Source organism: Peromyscus leucopus, chromosome 5, assembly GCF_004664715.2.
Source record: "Peromyscus leucopus breed LL Stock chromosome 5, UCI_PerLeu_2.1, whole genome shotgun sequence".
In the NCBI taxonomy this organism is placed as follows: Eukaryota; Metazoa; Chordata; class Mammalia; order Rodentia; family Cricetidae; genus Peromyscus; species Peromyscus leucopus.
This window is the reverse complement of record NC_051067.1, coordinates 74,753,804-74,776,004: the sequence shown is the minus strand read 5'-3', so window position 1 is coordinate 74,776,004 and position 22,201 is coordinate 74,753,804. Positions and strand designations below refer to the sequence as shown.

General features: G+C 56.1%; 1 protein-coding gene across 1 annotated transcript in view; it reads right to left on the bottom strand.

Moving 5' to 3' along the window:
* The window catches only part of Adgrl1 (adhesion G protein-coupled receptor L1), a 39,872-nt gene extending 21,168 nt beyond the window's left edge, over nt 1-18,704 (bottom strand). Inside the window, 2 exon segments of the mRNA XM_028858662.2 lie at nt 2,923-3,084; nt 18,153-18,704. Coding sequence (XP_028714495.1) covers nt 2,923-2,992 — 70 coding nt within the window. The 5' untranslated portion in view covers nt 2,993-3,084; nt 18,153-18,704.
* Nucleotides 18,705-22,201: the final 3,497 nt, after the last annotated feature.

Sequence of the window (22,201 nt, the reverse complement as noted above, 5' to 3'; positions counted from 1 at the left end):
GTGGGCATGTGGAGGTCACTTGTACCTTTTGCCAATGATACTGGTGACTAAACTCAGGACAGGCTTGGTGGCAAACTCCTTAGCTCCCCTGAGCTATCTCACTAGCCCTGTCCCCCAAAATCTTAATGCTGAATTGAAGAACTAAGCCCCAGTACTTCACAAAGTGACTGTACTTGGAGATAGTGTCTTTTGGATTTTTTCTCTTCCAACCCCCAACTAAGGCAAGGGTCTCATGTGGCCTAGGCTAGCCTCAAACTTGTAACATAGCCTTGAACTGATTCTTCTGCATCTACCTCCCTAGGACTATAGGCATGCGCCAACACACCCAGCGCACACATACACAAATTTTCCTTCTCTGAAGGTCTCAGTGTAGCCTATGCTGACCTTGAACTCACTAGGTAGCCCAGGCTGGCCACAACACTAAATAATCTTCCTCCCTGCCCCAGCCTCACAAGCACTGGGATGAGAGGTGTGCACCACATCTGGCTTGGAGATAACTTTTTTTTTTTTTTTTAAACAGTGGAGATCAATTTAAAAATGAGGCTGTCAAAGGGCCTCGATGCAGTCTGGCTAGGGTCCTAACAAAAGGGAGCATTTGGGGTACATTTTATTGTTATTGTTGCAATACTAGTAACAGAGGTGAGGCTACACACACCTTCGGGAAGTGCTCTACCACACCTTTCCTTCTGAGATGGCATCTTACTGACTGGCTTAGGTTGTCCTTGGAACTGTGGTCCTGCTTCAGCCTCCTGAACAGCTAGGACATTGGGGCTGGGCCGTCACTCTGTACTACAGAGGGGATCCGACACAGCGTCATCCAGGTAGACTGTGTGCAGACGTGGGGGGAGGGCACCCCAGCAGGCCGAGGAGACCTCGGCAGGAGCCAGCTGGGTTGGTGCCATGATGGTGGGCCTTTGTTCTCCTCACTGGTGGGACAAAGACTGTGGCAGTTTTAGGAGACATGTGCCCTGATGACAGGACTTATGGCCTCTGCAGGGGCGGGTGGCTGCCGTGAAGGCCATCACTCAAGTCTATGATGGGACTTCTGTTGAGACTGGGAACACCAGGACATGCTGTCATAGCAGAACCGCACAGAACTTTACTCTTCCATGTCAAACACCTTCACCAGACTGGGCTGAATCTGTCTTCTCATTGCAAAAAGCTGTCCCTAAGTACAGTAGCGTCTGTGGGTGCTGCTCGTCCTTGTCACAAGTGAGAGTGGTCTGGGGGACCTCCTACCACCACCACCACACACCACACAAGGAGTGGACGGAACCCAGGCAACAGTTCTACCAGGAGCTATACCTGCCTGTTTTGTTTGTTTACTGGGAGCAGGGTCTTGCTGTGTAGCCCAGCCTGGCCTGAAACTTGGTGTCCTCTTGCCTCAGCCTCCCCCACATTCTGAGGTTACAAGCATGTGCCACCATGTCTAACTTTTGCATGCTTAAGTTCAGATAGCTACTGGTAGTGGCTTTCCCAGGCCTTGTTTTCCCAAGCTGTAAAATGGGCACCCACCCACAGGTCAGGACCAGACAGCGGGACTCTAAACCAAAGGAATCTTTCTGTTTTGGTTTTTGAGACAGGATCACACATAGTTAGGTGGTCTCACAGTCTAAGCAGCCAAGGTTAGCCCTAAACTCCTGATCCTCCCACTCCATCCCCAGGTGTGGCAGCATGCTTCACATGAGGGGACACCCTATGACAATCAGAGCCACACAGTATAGCTCTAAGTCCCAGCTCTGCTGTTTCCTGGCCAGGCTGGTGGCTCCAAGGCACCTATAGGGTCCCTGGTCTCTCTGCTACCGCAGAGGTTAACCTACAGTTAATGTCTACTAATGTGCTGACGAGATGCTCGTTTTTTTGTTAAGGGTATTTCTCAGGATCCAGGGCTGACATGAGCCAAGCTGCCCTGGTAACCACTCTGGGACACTGGCTGCAGCCCAGCCACACAGGGCACAGGAAGGTAGACGCTACAGATGTCTGGGGGAGGGCCACAGCTGGGGGTAAGCGGAGTGCCGTGAAAGGTGTGTGTGCTATGGTGCAGAGCCAAGCCAACCCCTCTTCAGAGACCGACAGAGTCCCCAGGGGTTCTAGCAGCCAGGCCTTCGGGTTTCTGGGGGTGAGCAGAGCCCCAGTTGAGAAAAAGTTTCCCATGTGCTCCTGTCGTACCATCTGCTTCCTCCCCTAATTTTAGCTTCCCTTGTCAGGGAGGGAGGCCGGGGGTGGAGGGCTGGCTCACATGGGGCTGGGGGTGGAGGCAGCCCCTCCTGGCCTAGCAGGGGCTGGGCCTGGAACTTGGGCACTAGGAAGATTGGGTCACTGGCCAGCAGGACTCTGCCAAGGCTTCAGAACAAGGCTGACAATATCCCAGTGACTTTCCAGGGGATGGGCCCGGCAAGGTGGGGGAGGGGAGCCCTTTAGGAAGGGGCCAGGCCGGCAGACCTCTTCTTAGCTTCTGTTGTCCTGCACACAGCTGGTGCCCAACCTGGGGATGGTAACTAAGTAATGTCAACAGTGGGCAGCAGGCTCAGGGCACTAATTGTGGCATGTGCAGGATCCCAGGCCGGAGCTGGGTAATTAGTTGTTTTTAAATAAACGTCAGCAGGCATGCTTTAATTAAGCCTTGGTCCCAGTGAGCCTCAGAGATGTGATGAATGACGGGGGGAGGGAGAGATAGAGGAATAGCTGGCCCCCCAGAAGGCCTGTCTTAGTCCTAGGGGTCCCCAAGCAAGACAGCACCCAGTGCACTGGCCTGCTGGGAGTTCAACACCCCTCAGTGGTGCCTGCCAAGGGTGGCATCACCAGGTTCTCTCTGGCCTGGTTCAGCTTCATCTGGGGTGGAGGCTGTGGTCCAGAGAATTTGTTTCCCACCTTCCGTCTGGGTTTGGAGACCCAGCCCTTCCCCAGCCCAGACACACTTACCTTGGGTTGCAGAGGTGACGAGGACAGTGGTGACACAGAGACTCCAGAGTGCTGCAGCCAATCGGGCCATGGCGAAGGCCAGGGGCGGGCGCAGGGCTCTCAGCGGACTGTGGGGGGGGCGTCGCCCCGCATCACCAGGGTACCACGGCCTGGCCCACCAGCCTGAGGGAGGACAGCGGAGTGATACTGGGCAGGAGCTGACCTCAGCAAGCCCAGTGGGAGTCTGTTCTGCTTCCTGGGCTGGGGTGCACACTGCCCTGTTCTGGGGTCACTCTAACCAGCTCTGGTCCCTCTTCTCCAACGGAACCTCCCTGGGGGCAGCCTGACAGGTCAGCATGGCTGCCTTGCACCCATCCACACCAAAGCTGCTTCAGCCCTCACCCCTAAACCCTGCCCCGCCCACTCCTCTCCACCCAGAGATCTCCGTCCCTCAGGGAGGGCAAGGGTGTCCAATTTGATTTCAGCCTTGGCTTCGGGCAGGGATCCAGCCCCGCCCCTAGCCTCTGCTTCCTGTCTCTCCGCTCTGGCAGCTAATTAGAATCCAGCTGGCTGGCGCCACCGATAGGGGATCAGGGACACCCAAGTCCCCTCTTTCCTTTCCAGGGGACTCTGGGGTGAGCTGGAGACAGGCAGGCGGAGTGGGAGGGGTGCTGAGAAGAGGAAGTTGGGATCATGGGTTCTGACTTGCTGTTCCTCCCCTGCCCTCTGCCCTCTATTATCTCACCTGATAATAGCGGAAGCACCATGTTGTACCCCACCCCACCACCGTCACCTAGCCTGTCCCTTCCACTCAATCCAGTATGTTCCAAGTCTCTTCTTTCCCGTCTGGGATCCCCCAACACAGCCTCCATCCTGCTCCTCCCATTTTAAAGTCTTTGAGAAACCACCTACCAACGACTGTCCCGTTCTGCTCCGCCTGGGCCCTGCCCGGCCTTTCATGCATCCGCCCCTCTGCTGCAGCTTCAGCTCCTGAGTTATCCACAGGGCTGGCTGTCCTTTTGCTCAGATGTAACTGTCTATCTGGTTAGGAAACTGCCCATCTGGGGATCTAGAGTGCTTGGTTCATGACTACCACACCCAACTTTTAGAGTAGGCCGCACATACTGAGAAATTCTATTTGTTGACTGAGTCTCAGACCTATCCACTCCCTTCCACGGCAGGTCTGCCTCTGTGTCTAGTTCCTCTGCCCCTCCCCCGCCAGAGCTAAGGACGTGGGATGAGACTCATCTCACAGCTCAGCTTCCTTCTACTCCTCAGGTGCCACCCTGCTGGCCTGTCAACCCCACCTCTTTGCCGCCCCTTCCCCGCTCCCAGAAACTCCCAGCTTCCAAGCACTGTCTGGGACGCTCTCCCATGATTCCCAGGTACAGGCTTCTTACTTGGGGCTCAGACTGAGGACAACCGTCCCTGATCCTGTGCCATAAACTCACCATCCGCTCATCCTTTAACTCCTGCTCCAAGCCACCCCTGATGTGGCCTTCCCACGTGGCAGTCTGTCAGTTACCCCCTCAAGGTTTGTCCGGTCCCCTGTGTGCCCTCCACGGCCATCTCTCTTCTCACCGCCAGGCCCCTGACCATCTAGCCACCTTCTTCTCTAACCCTGCCCAGACATGGGTGGCCTGGGACAGTGCAGGCCACTTCTGTACTGGAGAAGGAGCCTCCCTGGCCCTCACCCACCTCTCCGTCCCAGGCGGTCCCGGCAGTTCTCACCCGCCTCTTGCAGCCGGAGCTTTCTTTGCAGCCGAGCTAGCCTCAGAGGCAGGAGGAAAAGCAACTGCAAAGGCTGGGCACTGCCCTCACAGGAGGCTTCAGAAGCCCCTGCGGCCCCATGTGGGTCCAGGTCCCCAAAGCTGAGTCAGCTTGAAACAATCTAGGCTAGACCCATATTCCTCCACCTCCCGAGCCCTGCCCCCTCGGGGAGGCAAACTATTAGACTGTTGTAAGACCAGCAGTCTCCACTTAGATCCTCACCAGGTGGGAAGTAATTACGGGGGGCTCTCCTCCCCCAAGGCTGCATCCGTGATGCAGAGGCCCCAGAGGGAGTCCCCATACAGCTCATGACCTAAGGAGGCTACAAGTGTACTCTCTGGCAGGACCAGACCACAAAAAAGCCTCCTACCCACCAGTGGCAGCCACCTTCCAGGTCCAGATCTCAGAAGCCCAGCCCCTTGCTTGCTCTTCCTCACCCTGTCCCAGCTGGGGAGCAAGGCAGGAGTCTGTCCCCACGTTCCCTTTTGTCCAAATACTCTAGGCCACCAGCAGGCAGAGGGATCATTGTTTTTGTTTTTTTATTGCAACATAGAGGCTGGAGAGATGGCCCAAAGGTCAAGAGGACCCGCTCTTGCACAGGGTCGCTCAGCTCCCAGCACACCTAGGACGGCTCACAATCACCTGCAACTTGAATCTAGGGGATCCAATGCCTTCTTCAGACCCCCAAGGACATCAGGCACCGAGAGGGTGCACAAACACAAGAGTGAAACTCCTATATATACAAAATATGACGTAATTTTTTTGGTTTTTCGAGACAGGGTTTCTCTGTGTAGCTTTGTGCCTTTCCTGGAACTCACTCGGTAGTCCAGGCTGGCCTCGAACTCACAGAGATCCGCCTGCCTCTGCCTCCCGAGTGCTGGGATTAAAGGCATGCGCCACCACCGCCCGGCCAATATGACGTAATTTAAAGCATGGGTTTTCTTCTGGTATACAGATAGAATCTAGTACGTCCTGAATGCTAAGCATTCATTCTACCTGTGACCTGTGCCCCCAGCCCCCAAACCACCCACGTGTACAATAAGTGTAATCAACTAGAGTCACTCTGAGTGTTTGACTTAGTTTTTAGTAGCCCAAGCTGGCCTTACAGTCACAGTAGTCCTCCTGTCTCAGTCTCCTGTAAGCTGGGATTGCAAGTGTGTGTACTACACCTGGTTTCTATACCTTGTGACATGGCTCTACTCTGATGTCCAGGATTTTGTGAATTCCTGGGCTCGAGCGACACCCCTGCTTCAACCTCCCTCAGCAGCTGCTGCTTCTGCGGTCCGAGCCATCACATCCACCCAGCCTTTCTAGCTTTCTTTTTTGTTTGTTTTTCAAGACAGGGTTTCACTATGTAGCCCTGGCTGTCCTGGAACTTGCTCTGTAGACCAGACTAGCCTTAAACTCAGAGATCGCCTGCCTCTGCCTCCCCAGTGCTGGGATTAAAGATGGGTGCCACCACCGCCCAGCTATTCTAGCTTTCTTAAGGCTGGAATTGTGTGCGCATGCCACCAGGCCTGGCTCTTCTTCCCTTGAGTGCTAAGGGATGGACCAAGGCTCTGCGAGCCAGGGAAGCCAGCTTCTCACACCATGGGTTGTAGCCTCACAACTGAAGGCGGGGTAGTGAAAAAGTTGCTAGCTCTTCATCAACTGTCTGAATGTGCAAAGACCAAAAACTAATCCAAATCAAACAGATCACAAACCGGAGGCATTTCTGACAGTGCTCGCCTGGGCTACACTCTGACTTTACTGGAGCCTTGGTTCCGAGGGCACAGCATTTGCAGCCCCTATGAACTGTGTGCCTTGTCTCTCAGTCCAGACTGCCGTAGGTGTGCGCTGCAATGTTGACCAGCCTTACAAAGTTCTCTGCAGTTATGAAAACATAGTGGTTTCATTATGGAAAATAAGAACTTTTATTATTTTCCTACTATTATTCCTAAGCATGTCTTTGGATTGTATTATGCTGTTTGATTTTTAAACTTGTTTGAGGGGAAGATGGAAAAATGATTTAGTGGTTAAAAGTGTATACTGCTGCTGGGCATGGTGGCACACGCCTTTAATCCAGCACTCTGGAGGCAGAGGCAAGAGGATCTCTGTGAGTTCCAGGCCAGCCTGGTCTGCAAAGTGAGTTCCAGGACAGTCAAGGATACATAGAGAAACTCTGTCTTGACACTCCCCTTTCCCAGGGGAAAAAAAAAAAAGTGTACTGCTGTAGCAGGACTCGAGTTGGGTTCCCAGCACCCATATCAGGTGGCTCATAGGCTCATAATCACCTTAACTCTATTCCAGCGCATCTCATGTCTCTTGGCCGCCATGGGTACCTGCATGGACATGCACATACCCACACACATACACATAATCTAAAAATAATAAATTATTGAATGAATACTGGCTTGAGATTAGGTCAGAATTTCCAGCAAGTTCTCAACACTCCCAAACATTCTTCTGTCATTTTGAACTGTGTATTCACGTGAAACTGGTTCTCAGCACGGGTGATTCTGCTCCAAATGACTCAGGACAGCACAGGAGGCTTTGTGTCCTGCACTGGCAGAACTCGGCCGAGAGTTCATTCCGCCTGTAAAAACTACCAAGCACACCCATCTCATCAGCATGCACACCTGAGTTCATCTTTAAAAAATGGCAAAATTATTATTATGCATACCAAAGAATTGTTTTGAAATTCCCTTATGGTTTACGACCAGCTAGTGTATGATTTGTGTCTCTATATACTAGATTTTTGTGTCCATTTCTCAGGTGAAATGGGATTGTGAGTAGAAAAGTTTAGGAAGCCATATGCTGGGCAAACACTTCAAGAATTCTCCAGGAATGCTGGCACACACCTTTAATCCCAGCACGCAGGAGGCAGGATCTCTCTAGGATTTTAAGGCCAGCCTGGTCTACAGAGTACATTCTAGGACAGCCAGGGATGAATAGTGAGACCTTGCTCTCTAAAAAAATGAACAAAAGAAAATAAAGTGTGTGTGTGTGCGCGCGCCTGCATCTGTATACCACGTGTGTGCAGATTCCCACAAAGGGTGTTGGATCCCCTTAACGATTAGTTACTGAGTCTTCAATAGCATTGACGCAGGGGCAGCAATCTGTGCAGTTCCAGGAGGGACCATGCAGGGTCTTGGAATGCCACACTCCTTCACACAGTCTTAAGCACCGGACGGTGGTATCTGGGGTCCTGGGCCACAGAGACTAACTTCCTCATTGCTCTGAGAGCCAGGCTTCTGTCAAGGGCTCCCTGCCCAGCATGCACACTGCTTCTCCCTGTCCTCACTCAGCCTTCCTGGGTGTGTAGGAGAGAGGTCTCTGTGTATCTCTGTGTTCTTATGAGGACATCACCAGCCCTGTTTTCACTACCACCTCCATGAGGCCCATGACAGGATCTCACGTAACCTTAGCAATCCACTAAAAGCTCCCCAAACCTTCTCTCCAGGGAGGTGTTGGTTGTGGGGGGTGGGGTGGGGGGTGCGGGGACGACGACACACATGGGACACAAGGGGATCTTGAGCTGAAGGCCATTCTGAGCTACAGAGTAAGTTCAAGGTCAGCCTGGATAACCTAAGACATTATTTCAAAATAAAATTTATGCTGGGTGCAGTGGCACATACCTTTAATCTCAGTACTTTGGAAGCAGAGATAGGCAGATGTCCATGAGTTTGTGGCTAGTCAGTTCTACATAGCGAGTCCCAGGCCAGCAGGGTTACATAAAAAGATGTTGTCTTGAAAATATAAATTTAAATTTTATTTTAATTATGTGTGTGTGTGTAAAGGGTATGTACACTCGAGTGTGTGTGTGTGTGTGTGTGTGTGTGTAAGGGTATGTACACATGAGTGCTGATAACAAGGGAGGCCAGAGGCACTGGATCCCTGAGGTAAGTGCTGGGAACTGAACTTGGGTTCTCTGGGAAAGCAGAACACACGCCCCAACAGGTGAACCAACCATCTCCCCCGTTCTTAAATGAATTGTTTTTAAGAGGTCAGGGCATGGTAGAGCACACTGTCTTCACTCACTCTGATCTTACTTTAGGGCAGGGTCTCTCACGGAACCTGGAGCTCAACAGCTCTGTGCAGTGCCTGGCTAGCTCCTCGCTCACTCCGACTTCTCAATCCTCCTGTCCTCACTGGGGTTATGGAGACGCACTGCCACACCTGGGATCTCCAACTCAGGCTGGCTTTGAGCTTGTGGCAATCCCTCTGCCTCCTAAGTGCTGGGATGACTCCTGGCTGCCATGTATCTCATTGAACCACCACCGGAGCCAGGGGCTGCAGGACCCACTTTATGGAATGGGTAACTTCTCTCCTGGGTGCCGTCTCTGTCCAGCACGGTCCCCTCCTCCCTGAACCTGACTCCTACCCTCAATCTCTCCAGCCTGCCCCCACCCCCTGCGGGTCACAGGGTGCTCGTTAGCACCTGAATCATTTCTGTCCCTCCTTTGCTTAGAACACTCCATGGCTCCCACCTTCCTTAGACCAAAAGCTTAAAGCCTCACTGAGCACCCACACACGGCCCAGAGCAAAGTACCCCACTGACACTGCGACCAGGAGGAAGAGGAACCCCTCCCAGGCTCCCGCTGTGCTCGTGTTGGGAGAGGACGAGACACTACTGTGGCAGCGCAGGAACCAGGTGTGCACACACCTGTGCACACCTCCTTCTCAGACCATGTGACCCTGGGGAGACAAGGATGGCGACTCACCCCAGGGCTCGACCCAAGGGGCCACACACCTGCCTTTATGTCAGTGTCTGAGTCCTGTGGTTGCCGTAAGCCTAGAGAGGGCATGTGCAGCAGGGTCTGTCCTCGGGTGCCCTAGGGCGGGGACAGGAGTGTGACAGGAGGAGAAGCGGCTGCTGAGGAGAGGAGAGGGGGCGCCTGGAGCCTGCCCTAGCCTGCGGTTGCCACGGCAACCCTGTATGCTGAGTGAGTGGGAGTCTGAGTGTCTAAGTAGGGGTGGTAGGCAACCAGAAGGGGGCGCTGGGCCCCTCCTGGCCTCACTTGCCCGTCCCTGGAGCAGCCACCCCTTAGGCACCGAGTCTCCTGTTGCTGGCTGGGAGTCCACTTCCGCCTGCACTTCCAGGAAGCCAGGGCTGGTAGACACAGTGGCCAGTGCCAGAGCCAGTCTGGAGTGGAGCCTTGGGTCTGGATCAACTGATCAGGCTCTTGGCCTTTTGGGCCCATCTCCTGGGCCCTACATGGGAACTAGCAAGGGGGTCTTGCAGAGATGGAGATGGAGCCTGAGAGTGCTGGGCACATGTCTTTCTCCAAGAGGTTGGGGGTGAGGGCAGGTTCCCCACTACATATTCAGTACCTCACTCACCAGACAGCAGCCTAGTCCTTCCCAATACCCTGCCCCACAGACAGCTGTCCTGGGTCCCTGGGCCACCTCTGCTCAGGAGTTACTTCTTCCCTAAACCCCCTGGCTCCTACCCTCGTTCTCCAGTGAGGCCAGGGCTAGCCAGCTAGCACCTGAATCATTTCTGTCTTTCTGCTCGGAATACTCCATGACCACCACCTTCCTCAGACCTCGCCGAGGCCCCCAATCCTTGCAACATGAACTCCCTTGCATGGCCCTACCCCCAGGACCTTTGCACAGACCCCCCCCCCTTGCCCTGCAGCTACCCTTCTCTACTGGACTTTGCTCACACTTTCTCAGGGCCCAGGAAGGCCTTGTCAATGGCATCACCCCAGTGCTCTACCCTGTTTTTATTTCTTTATTTCCTTGTGGTTCTTATGTCAAGGAACCTGGATGTTTCATTACATGCTTCTCTCTCACACCAGAGGTTGGCTCTGCAGGGCTGTGTATGAGTCTGTGTCCCAACACCCAGCAGAGAAGGAACTGGATGTGTAATTATTCAGTAGAAAAGCTTCAGAATGCTGCCCTAACTGGAAGCAGACACAGGAGTATCACAAGTTCAAGGCTAGCCTGGTCTACAAAGTGAAACCAAGCCATTCAGGATTAAATAGGTTGTGATATTCTGTTTCAAAATAAATAAATGAATGGACTTTTAAAAATGTAAAGGTTAGGGGTGTACCCGGCTGACCACCAGCATCCCTGTGTTACAGAGAGGCTAGAGTTACCCACAACACCCTGTACCCCCGAACACCTTTTCTCTAGTCTCCTATCATCTACCCCTCCCCTAGACCCAGGCTCTACCCTAAGTCCAGGATATCTGCAAAATGAAGACCCAGTTACATCACTGGCTGCCCACCATTCTCAATGGCTCCCCATTGCCCCTGTAACCTAATACAGCATGCCAGACTCGTTTGTTAGGGGCCCTGCACAGGCCTTCCTCCAGCTCCTCCTCATACATGCAGCTCTGGTACCCCGACACCTGACCCCGTCTCCCCCTAAGGTAATTCATCCTCTTTCCCACACTGTCTCTCTGATTTCTCCCTGAGTTAGACTCAGCCCAGTTGTTGATGGTCTCAGAGAAGAAGGTCTTATCTTCAACTACCACACACCCCGCCCTGGGCACAGGGTAGGTGATTGTTATAGAGCAGGCGCAAAGAGCCAGGCACGCGGGGTGGGGGTGACATCTGAGACTGGGGCATGTGTGAGTGCCGCTGCAGTCAGGGACGCGCAAAGGTCCTGAGGCAGCAATGTGCCGAAACACAGCAGGCAGGCGGCAGATGAAGGGGGCTGACGGTGGCACCTGTGGCCTCTGAGATGACCCTGGCCTTTTCTGTGCGTGAGGTGGAAGCATTCCTAAGCAAAAGAGGAATGAGATGTCATGTGAATGTTCACCTCTGCTGCAGAGGTCTCCGCTGGAGAGTAGCCTGTGTGGACTGTGGTCCTGGGACTGGAGGGGGCACATCAGTCTATTCTTCCTTTTCCCCCGCCCCCCACCAAACCTAGAAACTCATTCTTGCCATCCCCTCCCCTCCCTGCCTATCAACTCTATTCTCAACTCTGCCTCAGAGACACCGCGCCATCTCATGCCCGTGTCTCAAGGCCACTGCACCACCTCATCCCTGTGTCTCAGGCCACTGCACCACCTCATCCCTGTGTCTCAGGCCACTGCACCACCTCATCCCTGTCTCAGGCCACCTCATCCCTGTGTCTCAGGCCACTGTGCCACCTCACCCCTGTGTCTCAAGGCCACTGCACCACCTCACCCTGTATCTGAGGCCACTGCGCCACCTCATTTCCATATCTTGAGGCCAGGAAAAGCTAGCTGCTTCTGGCCCCCACTCCAACGCCTTTGGCTATGAGGGTTTTCTTCCCTAGGGCTCTGACTCCTCTCACGTGGGCCCTGACCCTGGGCCAGGCCCACCCTAAGTTTGCCCAGTCCAGGAACGCTACCAGACCTGAGCAGTGGATCTCATGCTGAGCCTCTCTACACTCCACAGGTGAACCCCGGACCTCTCTAAACCCAACCTACAACACCGAGGTCCAGCCCAGCTTCCTATCCAGAGCTACAAAATACCTTTTCTTTCCTTATATGAGCCCTGTGTCTTTCTCACCTTAGGGAGGACTTCCTTCCAGGCTCTCTAGCCAGTTTCTCCTCCAGGCCACAGCTGGGGAGCCCCCCCCTCCAAGAAGCTCTGACCTACATGCCTGCCCCGCTTTGCTCTCTGCTATGGTAAGCTAGTAGCAGCGTGGCGGGGGTTCACCTCCCAGTGTTCCTGTCCACCAAGCTTCTCCTCTCCTCCCATGCCATGGCAGAAATCAGTGCTAGAAGCCAAGACCCCGGGACGAGGTGAACAGGATGCTCCTGGCCCTCTGATGGATGCATGCTGGCAGGGCGAGAGTGCAAAGCCCAGAGAGGGAAATTTCTGAGATGGATTCTCAATAGAGCAAAAGGACAAAGCCCCAGAATAGCATCTCCAGGTCCAAGGTTCAAATCCTGGAGGCCCACACTTCCAGTTTAATGACAAGATGTATATGCAGGTCACAGTTTGGGAATTCTGACTCTCAGCAGGGCACAGCCAGTGACATAACAGGGTTGTAAGGCTCAGAAATAACATTTGGTTTGGGGCTGCAGGATCTCAGAGTGGAACACTCGTCTAACATACAGAAGACCTGGGTCCTGTCTCCACCACCTAAGATAGACAGACAGACAGACAGACTGACAGACAAGCAGTCTTTACTCCTGCTCTCCTGAGCATCGACCGTATGTCAGCCAGGCGGGGCAGGGGAGACGGTGGTAATGAAGTAGATTTGATCATGTACTAGTGCAATGGAAGACAATGCCAGGAAGAAGAGCCAGGAGGGGCTTGCCTTTTCATTTTCTTTTTTATTCTATGTATGGGTGTTTTCCTGCATGTATGTCTGTGTCCCATATGTGTTCGGGGCCCACAGAAGCCCGAGAAGGTAAGGGACCCCTGTCACTAGAGTTACAGATGCTGCCAGTGGCCATGTGGGTGCTAGGAACCGAACCCAGGTCATCGGGAAGAGCAGCCAGTGCTCCTAACCACTGATCCACCTCTCTGGGTAATTACCTGGCGATGGCACTTCAGCTAAGTCATGCAGAAATCCACGGAAGGAAAAGGGATTCTAGGCCACCCGTGGCTTGTGCAAAGGTCCTGTTTACAGAGCAGGTCCAGGGAGAATGAGGAAATCCAAACAGTGGGGAGGCAGCCAGACTATGCCCGAGTCCCGAGGCACTTGTGGTCCCTAAATGGGGGTGCCCCTCAGTCGATATGCTCTGGGCCATTCTTGTCCTTGGTGAGCTAAGAAGGGCTTCTGACATCCTCTTTACAGTGAAGAGGACGATGAACTTGCAATAGAGCTGTTCCACAGAGCCCACAGAAATTCCTATCTTGCTTTTTGGGACAGGGGGGTAACCAAACCTGGGCTCAGAGCCCTAGAATATACTTCTCAACTGGGCAATTCTGCCTTGGGGTCAGTCTGGAGAGGCTACTGAGTGCAGTGCAGTGGTGTGTGTGTGGGGGGTGCTGCTGCCATTGGGAAGGTGTAGCCCTAAGGTGTCGCTAGGCACCCTACAGATTGCACAGCAGTCTCATAAAAAACACCACGAAGAGCTTGTGGGTTCCCAAGCCTGTCATCCCAGCACTCAGGAAGCTGAGGTAAGAGAGAGGAAGGTGTGTGCCCAGCCTGGGACACACCGGGAGGAGAGAGAGGCCGCCCGAGAGAAAGAGCTGGCACGCACATCAGGCTCCAACATCAGGGGCACCACTGGGCCACCAGGGGCCCACAGTCCACTTGTGACTTTTAAGCTAATTTTTAGCTTCTGTGTGTGTGTGTGGGGGGGGTCACTGTTTATTTTTAGCTGGGGGGGGGCGTTGCAGAACTATTTTTAGCCTCCAATTTATTGACTGAATTGTTATCTCCCCCACACTTTGGAGTGGGAGGTGATCAAGACATAGAATTCTGGTTACTACTCCCCAAGGCCCAGAGAAACCCAAATCATGTGGAGGGCCCCATCCCTGGGAGAAGTAGGGTCAGTGCCCAAGGGACCTTGGGAGCAACTGCTCAGACCTTGACTCAGGGACTCCCAGCTCCCTGGGGAGGGTAAGTATTCCTTGAATTGCCACTCCAGGACCTAACCCCTGTAGCACACAGTAATGTGGAGCCATGTTCCCACAAAGACAACCTCACACACAAAGGTACCTGTGAGTACCGCAAGACTGTCCCCAGGTGGGCACAGGCATGCAAAGAACGTGGCATAGCTAACCCAGCCCAGGCCCTGCTTCTGAAAAGGGGGTCCTCTCCAACTCTAAGGAAAGGACCCTCCTGCTCAGTCAAGAGTGCCAGCCCGCCTGCCTCACCCCCTCCTTCCTGCCTCAGTTTAGAAGCCTCGTCTTTATTATTTGTAATCATGTTTATGTGTGGGGGACGGGGGACAGCACCAGTGAAGGTGCTCAGGAATGATAGAGATGTCAGGTCCCTTGGAGCTATGAACTGATGTGGGTGCTGGAAACTGAATTCTGGTCCTCTACAAGAGAAGCACATCCTTTTAATCTCTGAGCCACCTCTCTCTCTCTCTCTTTTTAAAATTATTAAAATGTCTCCCTCTGCAGCCTAGCTTGGCCTTGAATCCATGCTCAGCCCTCCAAGTCTTGGGAGGGGAGGCTGGTACCACCACATGCAGCTCAGCCAGGAGTTCTTCCAGGGCCCCCGAGCTCCAAGAGCACACGGAGCAACAAGATCCCCGAACTTCTGAATCTTACTCAGGCAGACAGACAGTAAACAGACAGGCGCAATAAATCAGGAAATTACAGAGGTGTGAAAGCCCCAGGCTCCACAGAAAGCCAGGAGCGCCGTGGGAGCTGCAGTGTGAAGCCTAGTGCATGGGCCACGTCCTGGACGGAACTGCCTTTGAGAAGGTGGGATTTCCAACAGCACGGTAGGAACGTGAAGGAATGGGATGAGAGAGGTGGTGACATCACGTTCTACACCGAGGTGCAGCCTGAGGGGTGAGGGTCTCTGTGTGCAGTCTAGGACCATCCTCGCTAGAACGAACACACACACACACACACACACACACACACACACACACACACACGAGCACACCTTCTCTTTGTCAGGCTGTGAGCCAAGGGAAGAGAAGTAGCCACTGTCAGAGCGGTACCTCACGCCTGGCGCCCAGCAGAAAAAGCACCTGTATTTGCAGCTGGCTTGGAGAGGAGTGCCAATCCTGCTTGCTCCCAGCAGTTCTGGGACACACAGCTGAGCCTACACTAGTAGGTGTGGGCAAAGGAAAGCCCTCCTGTCCTGTGCACACAGACAGCTGCTCCAGAGTCACCCCGCAGCAAAACTCACCAAGGGAAGCATCATTCGGACCCACAGGGGCAAGTAGCCACACACTCGGATACAGGCAGAAGTGGAAACGATCGGGATGTGGAGAGCCCCCACCCCAACCCCAGGACCCCAATTTCTCTATTCAGTAGCAACCATATGGTTCCATCCCAGGCAGAGAGGCATGCTGTCTTGCTGGGCACCTTCAGCTCACCAGGGAACCCCCACCTTGGCCAGCCCCTCCCCCAGTATCCCCACAGAGGAGCTGGAGGAGGGGAAGTGTCTGGCAACTGGAAATCTGATCCCTGAGAGCAGCCCACACAGAAACCAGAGCTTTCAGTGTCCTTGGCCACGTCTGGCTGGAGAACCGGCAGAGGGCGGGAACGGAGACCAGAAGCTTCCCCGCCTGCAGTGGAAGGTGGCTCCACTCCGACAACACTTTAGGGGTATACACTCCAGGGCTCTCGGCCCGCTTAACCCTCCTTATTCTCCTGTTAGATGCTCAAGCCGAGGCTGACGCACCAAAGGGTCTCTTGCCAGCCTGGTGGGGCAGCGGACACCCAGACACAAGAGACACTGGCGGCAGACAGTCCCACGTGCAGGTGGAAACCAGAGGGCCTGATGCAAACAGACTCCGCCTGGACCAGGCGTCCGCGGCTCCTCCCCCCTCGTGGGGCTTCCAGAGCGCCCCCTAGGAGAAGGGGGTTCCCCAGGGCAGGCTGGGAATAGAAGCCTAGCTTCGCGTCCCGGCCTCCCACCTCCTCCTCCCGGGCTCCGTGGCCCAGGTGCACACTGGTCCCCAGCTCCCCACCCTCCCCCAACTCGGGGGGCTATCTCCACACCCCATGAACAGGAGTCAGGGAGCACGTCAGAAGGCAGAGCAACAGGGTGGCCCAAGCCAGAGGAGGGAGATGGTGGCAAACCAGCAGGAGGGCCAGTACCCAGACATCCACGGCCGTGGCTGTGGCTGGCTCGGTGCAAAGGTGCCAGGCCGCCAGCCATGGGATTAGTTCCCCTTTCCGCCTCCCAGATGAGTTTTCATCTCTGTAATTAATGGGCAAGTCATATCTGAACGGCGTGGCAGACAAATTGCTAGTTAGGAAAATCACAGATAATTTTCTCGATATGATAATGAAGGTTGTATTCCGTCTCTTATTTTCCCTGTTTTCATCCTACTTTTAAGTAATAAATTCGGCACTAATGGGCAGGGTGTGGAGAAGAAGTCATCTGTCCCCAAAGCTGGGACCCGTCCTAGCCGGCCTCCCCTAACACACACACACACACACACACACACACACACACACACACACACACACACACACGGTCCCCAGCGCCTGACAGATGGAGAAGAGGATGCTAGGGGGACCCTCAATGGAACACCCTGACATTCCATGATTGATGGGGTAGTACCAGGGTCTAGGAAGCCAGTGGGGCACAAGGAGCCGTCAGGTTGGGGGCCAGAATGGAGTTGGACTTCGGGTCGGATTACTAACTCTCTCCTGCCCTTGGGGTGCAGGAGAGAGAAACAGGTACCGATGGCCTCTCTCAGCAGCACTGGAGGTCAACAGGCCCAGAACAGACATCCACCCTCAGGTGCCCTCCACACCTGTCCCCACACCATCCAGCTCCCTCTCCACGGTGACCCCTCACTCTATCGGAGGCATGAGGGTAAGCGGAGAGGGGGAGACAGACAGAGATAAAGAGGCTGCCAGCCATCTTGGCGGCCATCTTGAACCCCTCCCCCAACTCCCCCAAACGCACCACATGTTTGGGTATGGGAAGACAAACCCTGGCTCTGGGTCCCACAGAGGCTGGGAAAGAAGGGGGATCTGGTTCACACTGGGACAGGAGGGACACCCACGAGGATGCCCAGGCCGAGAGGCGGGGTGAGGGGACCGGAAGGCACGGTATATAAGATGCTGGGCCAGGATAGGGCTGGGAGCTGACCTAGACGAGAAGTGCAGGGACGGGATGTGCGGGCTCAGGGGCTGTGTGCCCGCGGGGTGCCGGCTTCACATAGGTGCCTGGGGCGCACTGAAGTGATGCCATTGGAGGGCATTTCCTGGCCACTGCTGGAGTACACGCGACCCTCCCACCACACACACACACACACACACACACACACACACACACACACGAACTGGACTTTCATCCCAGGACCCTCAAACGGGACGATGACAGCTGAACCACACAGCTCTGTTTCAGGAACACCTGGAAGAGGGGAGAGCTCATTTCGGTAGATCCAACCTGACAGCCTCCATCGGTGCTTAACCGGGTACCGCACGCCTTGCACCCGGTCCTGCCCACGGCGCCCCTCCGGGCTGAAACCCCCTCGACACTCAGACAGCCCGCTCCCCATCCCCCCGCGCCATGCCTCCCAGAGAAAAACAATCCTAAACCCAGCATCCTGCGGTGCCAGCCCCCCGACATGGCTTCTCTGGGGAGCCGGGGCCCGCGCGCGCCGCGCGCACACGCACCCTCTCCACTCACACCCAGACACCTACACAAACAGGGCGCCAAGCACCCGCGCGCACACGCACCGGGGACACGCAGGCACCGCCGCGCCGCTTCCCCACAAAGGCCGGCGCGCGCGCGGGCACACGCAGCCACGCGCGGGCACACTCGCGGTCCCCTCCCCCTGCAGGGCACCCTGCGGCCGCCCATCCGCACCCCCACCGAGCCCCCGGCGGGCGGGGGTGGGGTGCCTCCCCCGCCCCTCTCGCCGCGCACACCTGGCCCAGGTGCGGCGTGGCCTGCGACTCCCGCACACTCACCTGTCCAGCGGCGCTTCGGGGTCGGCCGTGCGCGCTCCTCCGGCGGCTCCGCGAAGCCGGGCCCCCCGCCCGGCACATCTCCCGGAGCCCGGCCCAGGGGGAAGCGGGGAGGGGGTGGCTGAGCGAGGGCGGCCTCCGTGTCCCTTCCTTCCTCGGGCCCAGCACTGCCGCCACCGACCAAAATTTAAAAGGGGGGGGAGGGAGGAAAAGAGAGAGAGGGGGGAGAGGAGAGAGAGGGAGAGAGAGAGAGAGAGAGAGAGAGAGAGAGAGAGAGAGAGAGAGAGAGAAGAAAAGGCGGATCGCGGCGCTCCGGAGGCGGCCCCGGCCCCGGGCGCGCGGGTCTGCGCCCCTCCCGGGGAGCGAGGCGTGGAGGCGGAGGGGCGGGGGCGGCGTCAGAGCTCGGGGGGCTGGGGCGAGGCGGAGCCCCCCGAGGCGGCGCCGGCTGCCGCATCTCCCCCGCAGCTCCGAGGCCCCGACGGAGGCGGCACGTGTGTGCCCAGGCGACTTCCCAGCGCCCCCGGACGGCAGCGGGCGAAGGGTTAACGCGGCAGCCCGGGCGGCCCCGCAGGCCCCGCCGCCCGGCGGCGCCGCTCCCGGGCCCGCGCGGCCCCATCCGCCGGGGCGTCTCCGGCAGACGGCGGGGCGGGGGCGCCGCAGCGCCGACTGCTCCCGCGCCGACCGCTCGCGCTGCCCGCGGGGGCCGGGGCTACGCGGCTGGAGGCAGGCGCGGCGGCGTCGCGCCCCCGGGGTGGCCGGAGCAGGGGGCGCGGGGCCGGGCCCGTGGGCACCGCAGGACGCGCGGAGCGAGCGGGCGCGGGGCACCAGCAATGACAAGCCGCCTGCTCTCGGCGCTCCCCGGCCCGCCGGCTCCGGGAGGGGGGGGCGGCGGGCAAGCGCGAAAACCTGGCCTGGACTCCACGCCCGGGACTGGCCTCCGCAGCCCTCCCGTGCTCCCCAGCGACGGGCCCGGAAACCCGGCCTGGAGTTCCACTCGCCTCCCCCAAGGAAAAGTGGGCAGAGGGAGGCGACGCGCTAGATCCCCTAGTTGGGCCAGGGGGTGGTGGGGTGCGACGGGCAGCGGGAAGAACCGGAACGGATTCTACAGCCGTGCTGTGCAGAAAGCGCCCAACCGGTGAGGGGTAAATGGGGAGCTGTGCAAGGACTGCGCAAAAACCTGGTCCAGATTAGGCGGAGCGGGCAGGGGCGGCGGGGAGGGGGGCGCTTGTGGGAGCTGCGACAAGGCCAGATGCATCCCGAAGCACGCAAATTTCGGGCCGGATTCTTCCCGGGGAGACGGAGTAATGCGTCAAGCCTGTGCAGTGGTAGCAAGCAAGACCTGGACCAGAGTTCTCCGACCCGGGCTTGCAGGAGGATCGGAGGGGGTGCTGCTTAGTGACTGACAACAGCGTAGGCTGTCCCCCATCATCCTGACAGCGACGTGCGATAGGGAGGGGCACAATGAGGGCTGGACTGAGGTATGGAGGGATCCCGCGCGCTGGCTGCAACGGAGCCTGCAGGTAAAAGCGGTTTCTGGATCCTAGGTGATGCTACAGGAAGGGGATGTGGTGTGGATCCCGCTACCCTGGGAGACCAGACCTACAATAAAAAGCGAGGGAGGGACGCAAAGCCAGGACTGGAGTGTAGGCGGGATGGGACGAGGCACCCCCCCCCCCCAGCAGAAGAGAGCCTTGGCAACCGGACAGGGGCCTGGAGCTGACCAGGCTGCTGGAGCGGAGGAGAGGTTAGTATCTATAAACGCCTCAAGCGTCTGGCTTTGGAGGGGGTGGGTAAAGAAGAAAAAAAATTGAATTTTAGGTTGCTGGCAGGAGCAAAAGCCCGGTGCAGATTTTCACAACCTAAGAACTATACTGCAGCTGATGGACTGAAGAAGTAGGGCAGCGGACCGAGCTTGGATTCTAGACGTCGGACTCAGCGAGTGAGGCCAGAGGCTGCGTTCAGGCCCCGGCTGCAGATGAAGCCTCGGATTCCCTCTCAGGATGGGGAAGGCTGTCGACCTGGCCAAATCCCTGGAGCCAAAGCTATCATTGCCAAGACCCACAGTGGGGGCTATAAAACCGGGACTCGTGCCAGAAAACCGGCACTTCGGCAGTATAGGCAAGTCAGTGCAGGGTGGGGGCTGGGGAAGGGGGAGTCCTGAGAGCTAAGAGCGAGGCTTGGAAGCTGCCGCGCTGCGAATCCGTTTTACGAAAGATGGGTGCAACTCTTAAGATTGATGGCTGGGGAGGAGCAAAACCCGGGCTTGGATTCTTGGGGAATGGAGTGCACCCAAATGCAGCCTAAATATCGAATCAGGTAGCTTATTCGAGTTCAAAGTCCGGCTGAATTCTAGCACTCTGAAGCCTTAGGAGGGCAGATAAACTCTGATGTGGATTTTTAGAGAAAGGGACGTGTTGGGGTTAGAGCAGGGGATAAAAGTCCATCTCTGTGTCCAAGGAAGGCGACGCATTGCTGACCAAGCTGTCTGCTGAGTGGATGAACGTCAGAAAAGGCTTTGAAAGTAGACGGGATTGAAGCGGTCACTACACAGAACTTGGGTGGGTTTTGAATAGGAACAAAGATTATCTACGAAAGCCTGAATGCATATGGTAGGCCCTTAACCTGGCTTCCAAAAACCCCTTCTAAGCAGCCCGCGCTGCTGGCGGAGTCGGGTGGGAGGCAGGCAGCAGTAGATGTCTAGGAGGGCTGGGTAGAACTAGGAGCTGCCCGTGTAATTCTCGTTCCTGCTTCTTTAAAAACACACCTTTCCTCCAGGACTAGGGGTTCTTGGCCCTTCAAAACCTAAAATCTGTGGTCCCCAAACTTCAGGTAGGAGTACTTAGGTGGGGTGCTGAATCCCCGCCCCAAGACTCCATGTTCCAAGAACATCAGCCTAGAGCCTAAGTGACCAGGCCCTGGGAACTGAATCCAGGGAACCAGAGACACATCTTGAGTGCAGAAAGGTGTGCCTGACTGATGGTTCTGGTCAGAGAGGAGGGTCCATCTCTCTGTGCCTCAGTTTCCCACTTTGACATACTAACGAACCCCTGAAAAGCATGCTGTTCTCACATCTGCGCGCGCGTGGTGTGTGTGTGTGTGTGTGTGTGTGTGTGTGTGTGTGTGTGTGTGTAGCACTGGGACTAGTGTTCAGTGGCCTACCTAGCATGTGCAAGGCCCTGGGTTCCACCTCCAGCCCAAAGGAAGAGGAGTCCTTTATGCCGCTACTAGCTTCCCGTTTCTCCCAGCAGCCCACCCATCACTACTGGAAAGCAATCCAGGAGGTGTTTCGAACCAGCATTCTCCGTTATGAGGAAAAGTCGTGGCATATTATTTTTAAGGACCAAGGCTTAGTTTGGGAAAATCCTGGCAGGCTGGCCCTTCCCCCTCCAGCTTTCCGGATCCCTCCTTTCCCCCAAAGCTGGTGGTCAGTGGAGCGCCCCTGGTGGCAGCCGGATTGGCTTGCCAGCCTCCTTCCTATGCGTGGCTCTTGGGTTCTTGGGCCCAGGGCTCACGCGGCAAAGGATGCAAGGAGGCTGTGAACGCGAAGAGTCACCCCCACACCCCGACTCTCTGCCTGCGCAGTCGCAATGGAGGCTGCGCTGGCAGCCGGGCTCCGGGAACCAAAGCTTCTGCGCGCGCGCAGACTCGCCCCTGCGGGCTCCACTAACCCCTAACTCCTTAGTGGTACCCAAGGCCCTGACACAGCGCACTTCCCTTCTAACATCCTGCCTTTCGCTTCGGGACTCTATGCAGAGTGACCACGTGGTCCGTTCCTTGACACTACATTCTGTACATCTAGTCCCATTGGATTCTTATGCACAGGTTGTCTCTTGTCTTGGGTACCTCTGAGTTTACAAGGCACGACACTTCATCTTTTGAGCATCATGTTCTAGAGGGCACCTATGCCCAGAGTGTCCCAGCATAAAGGTACCCTATATTTTCCGACACCTTTAGGATCCCATATTCTGAACGTCTAGCTCGTTAGACACCTCAGTCCTAGGCATAATGGTACCCTCCTTGGGCCATCATGTGGTGCCCACAGTCTCAGTGAA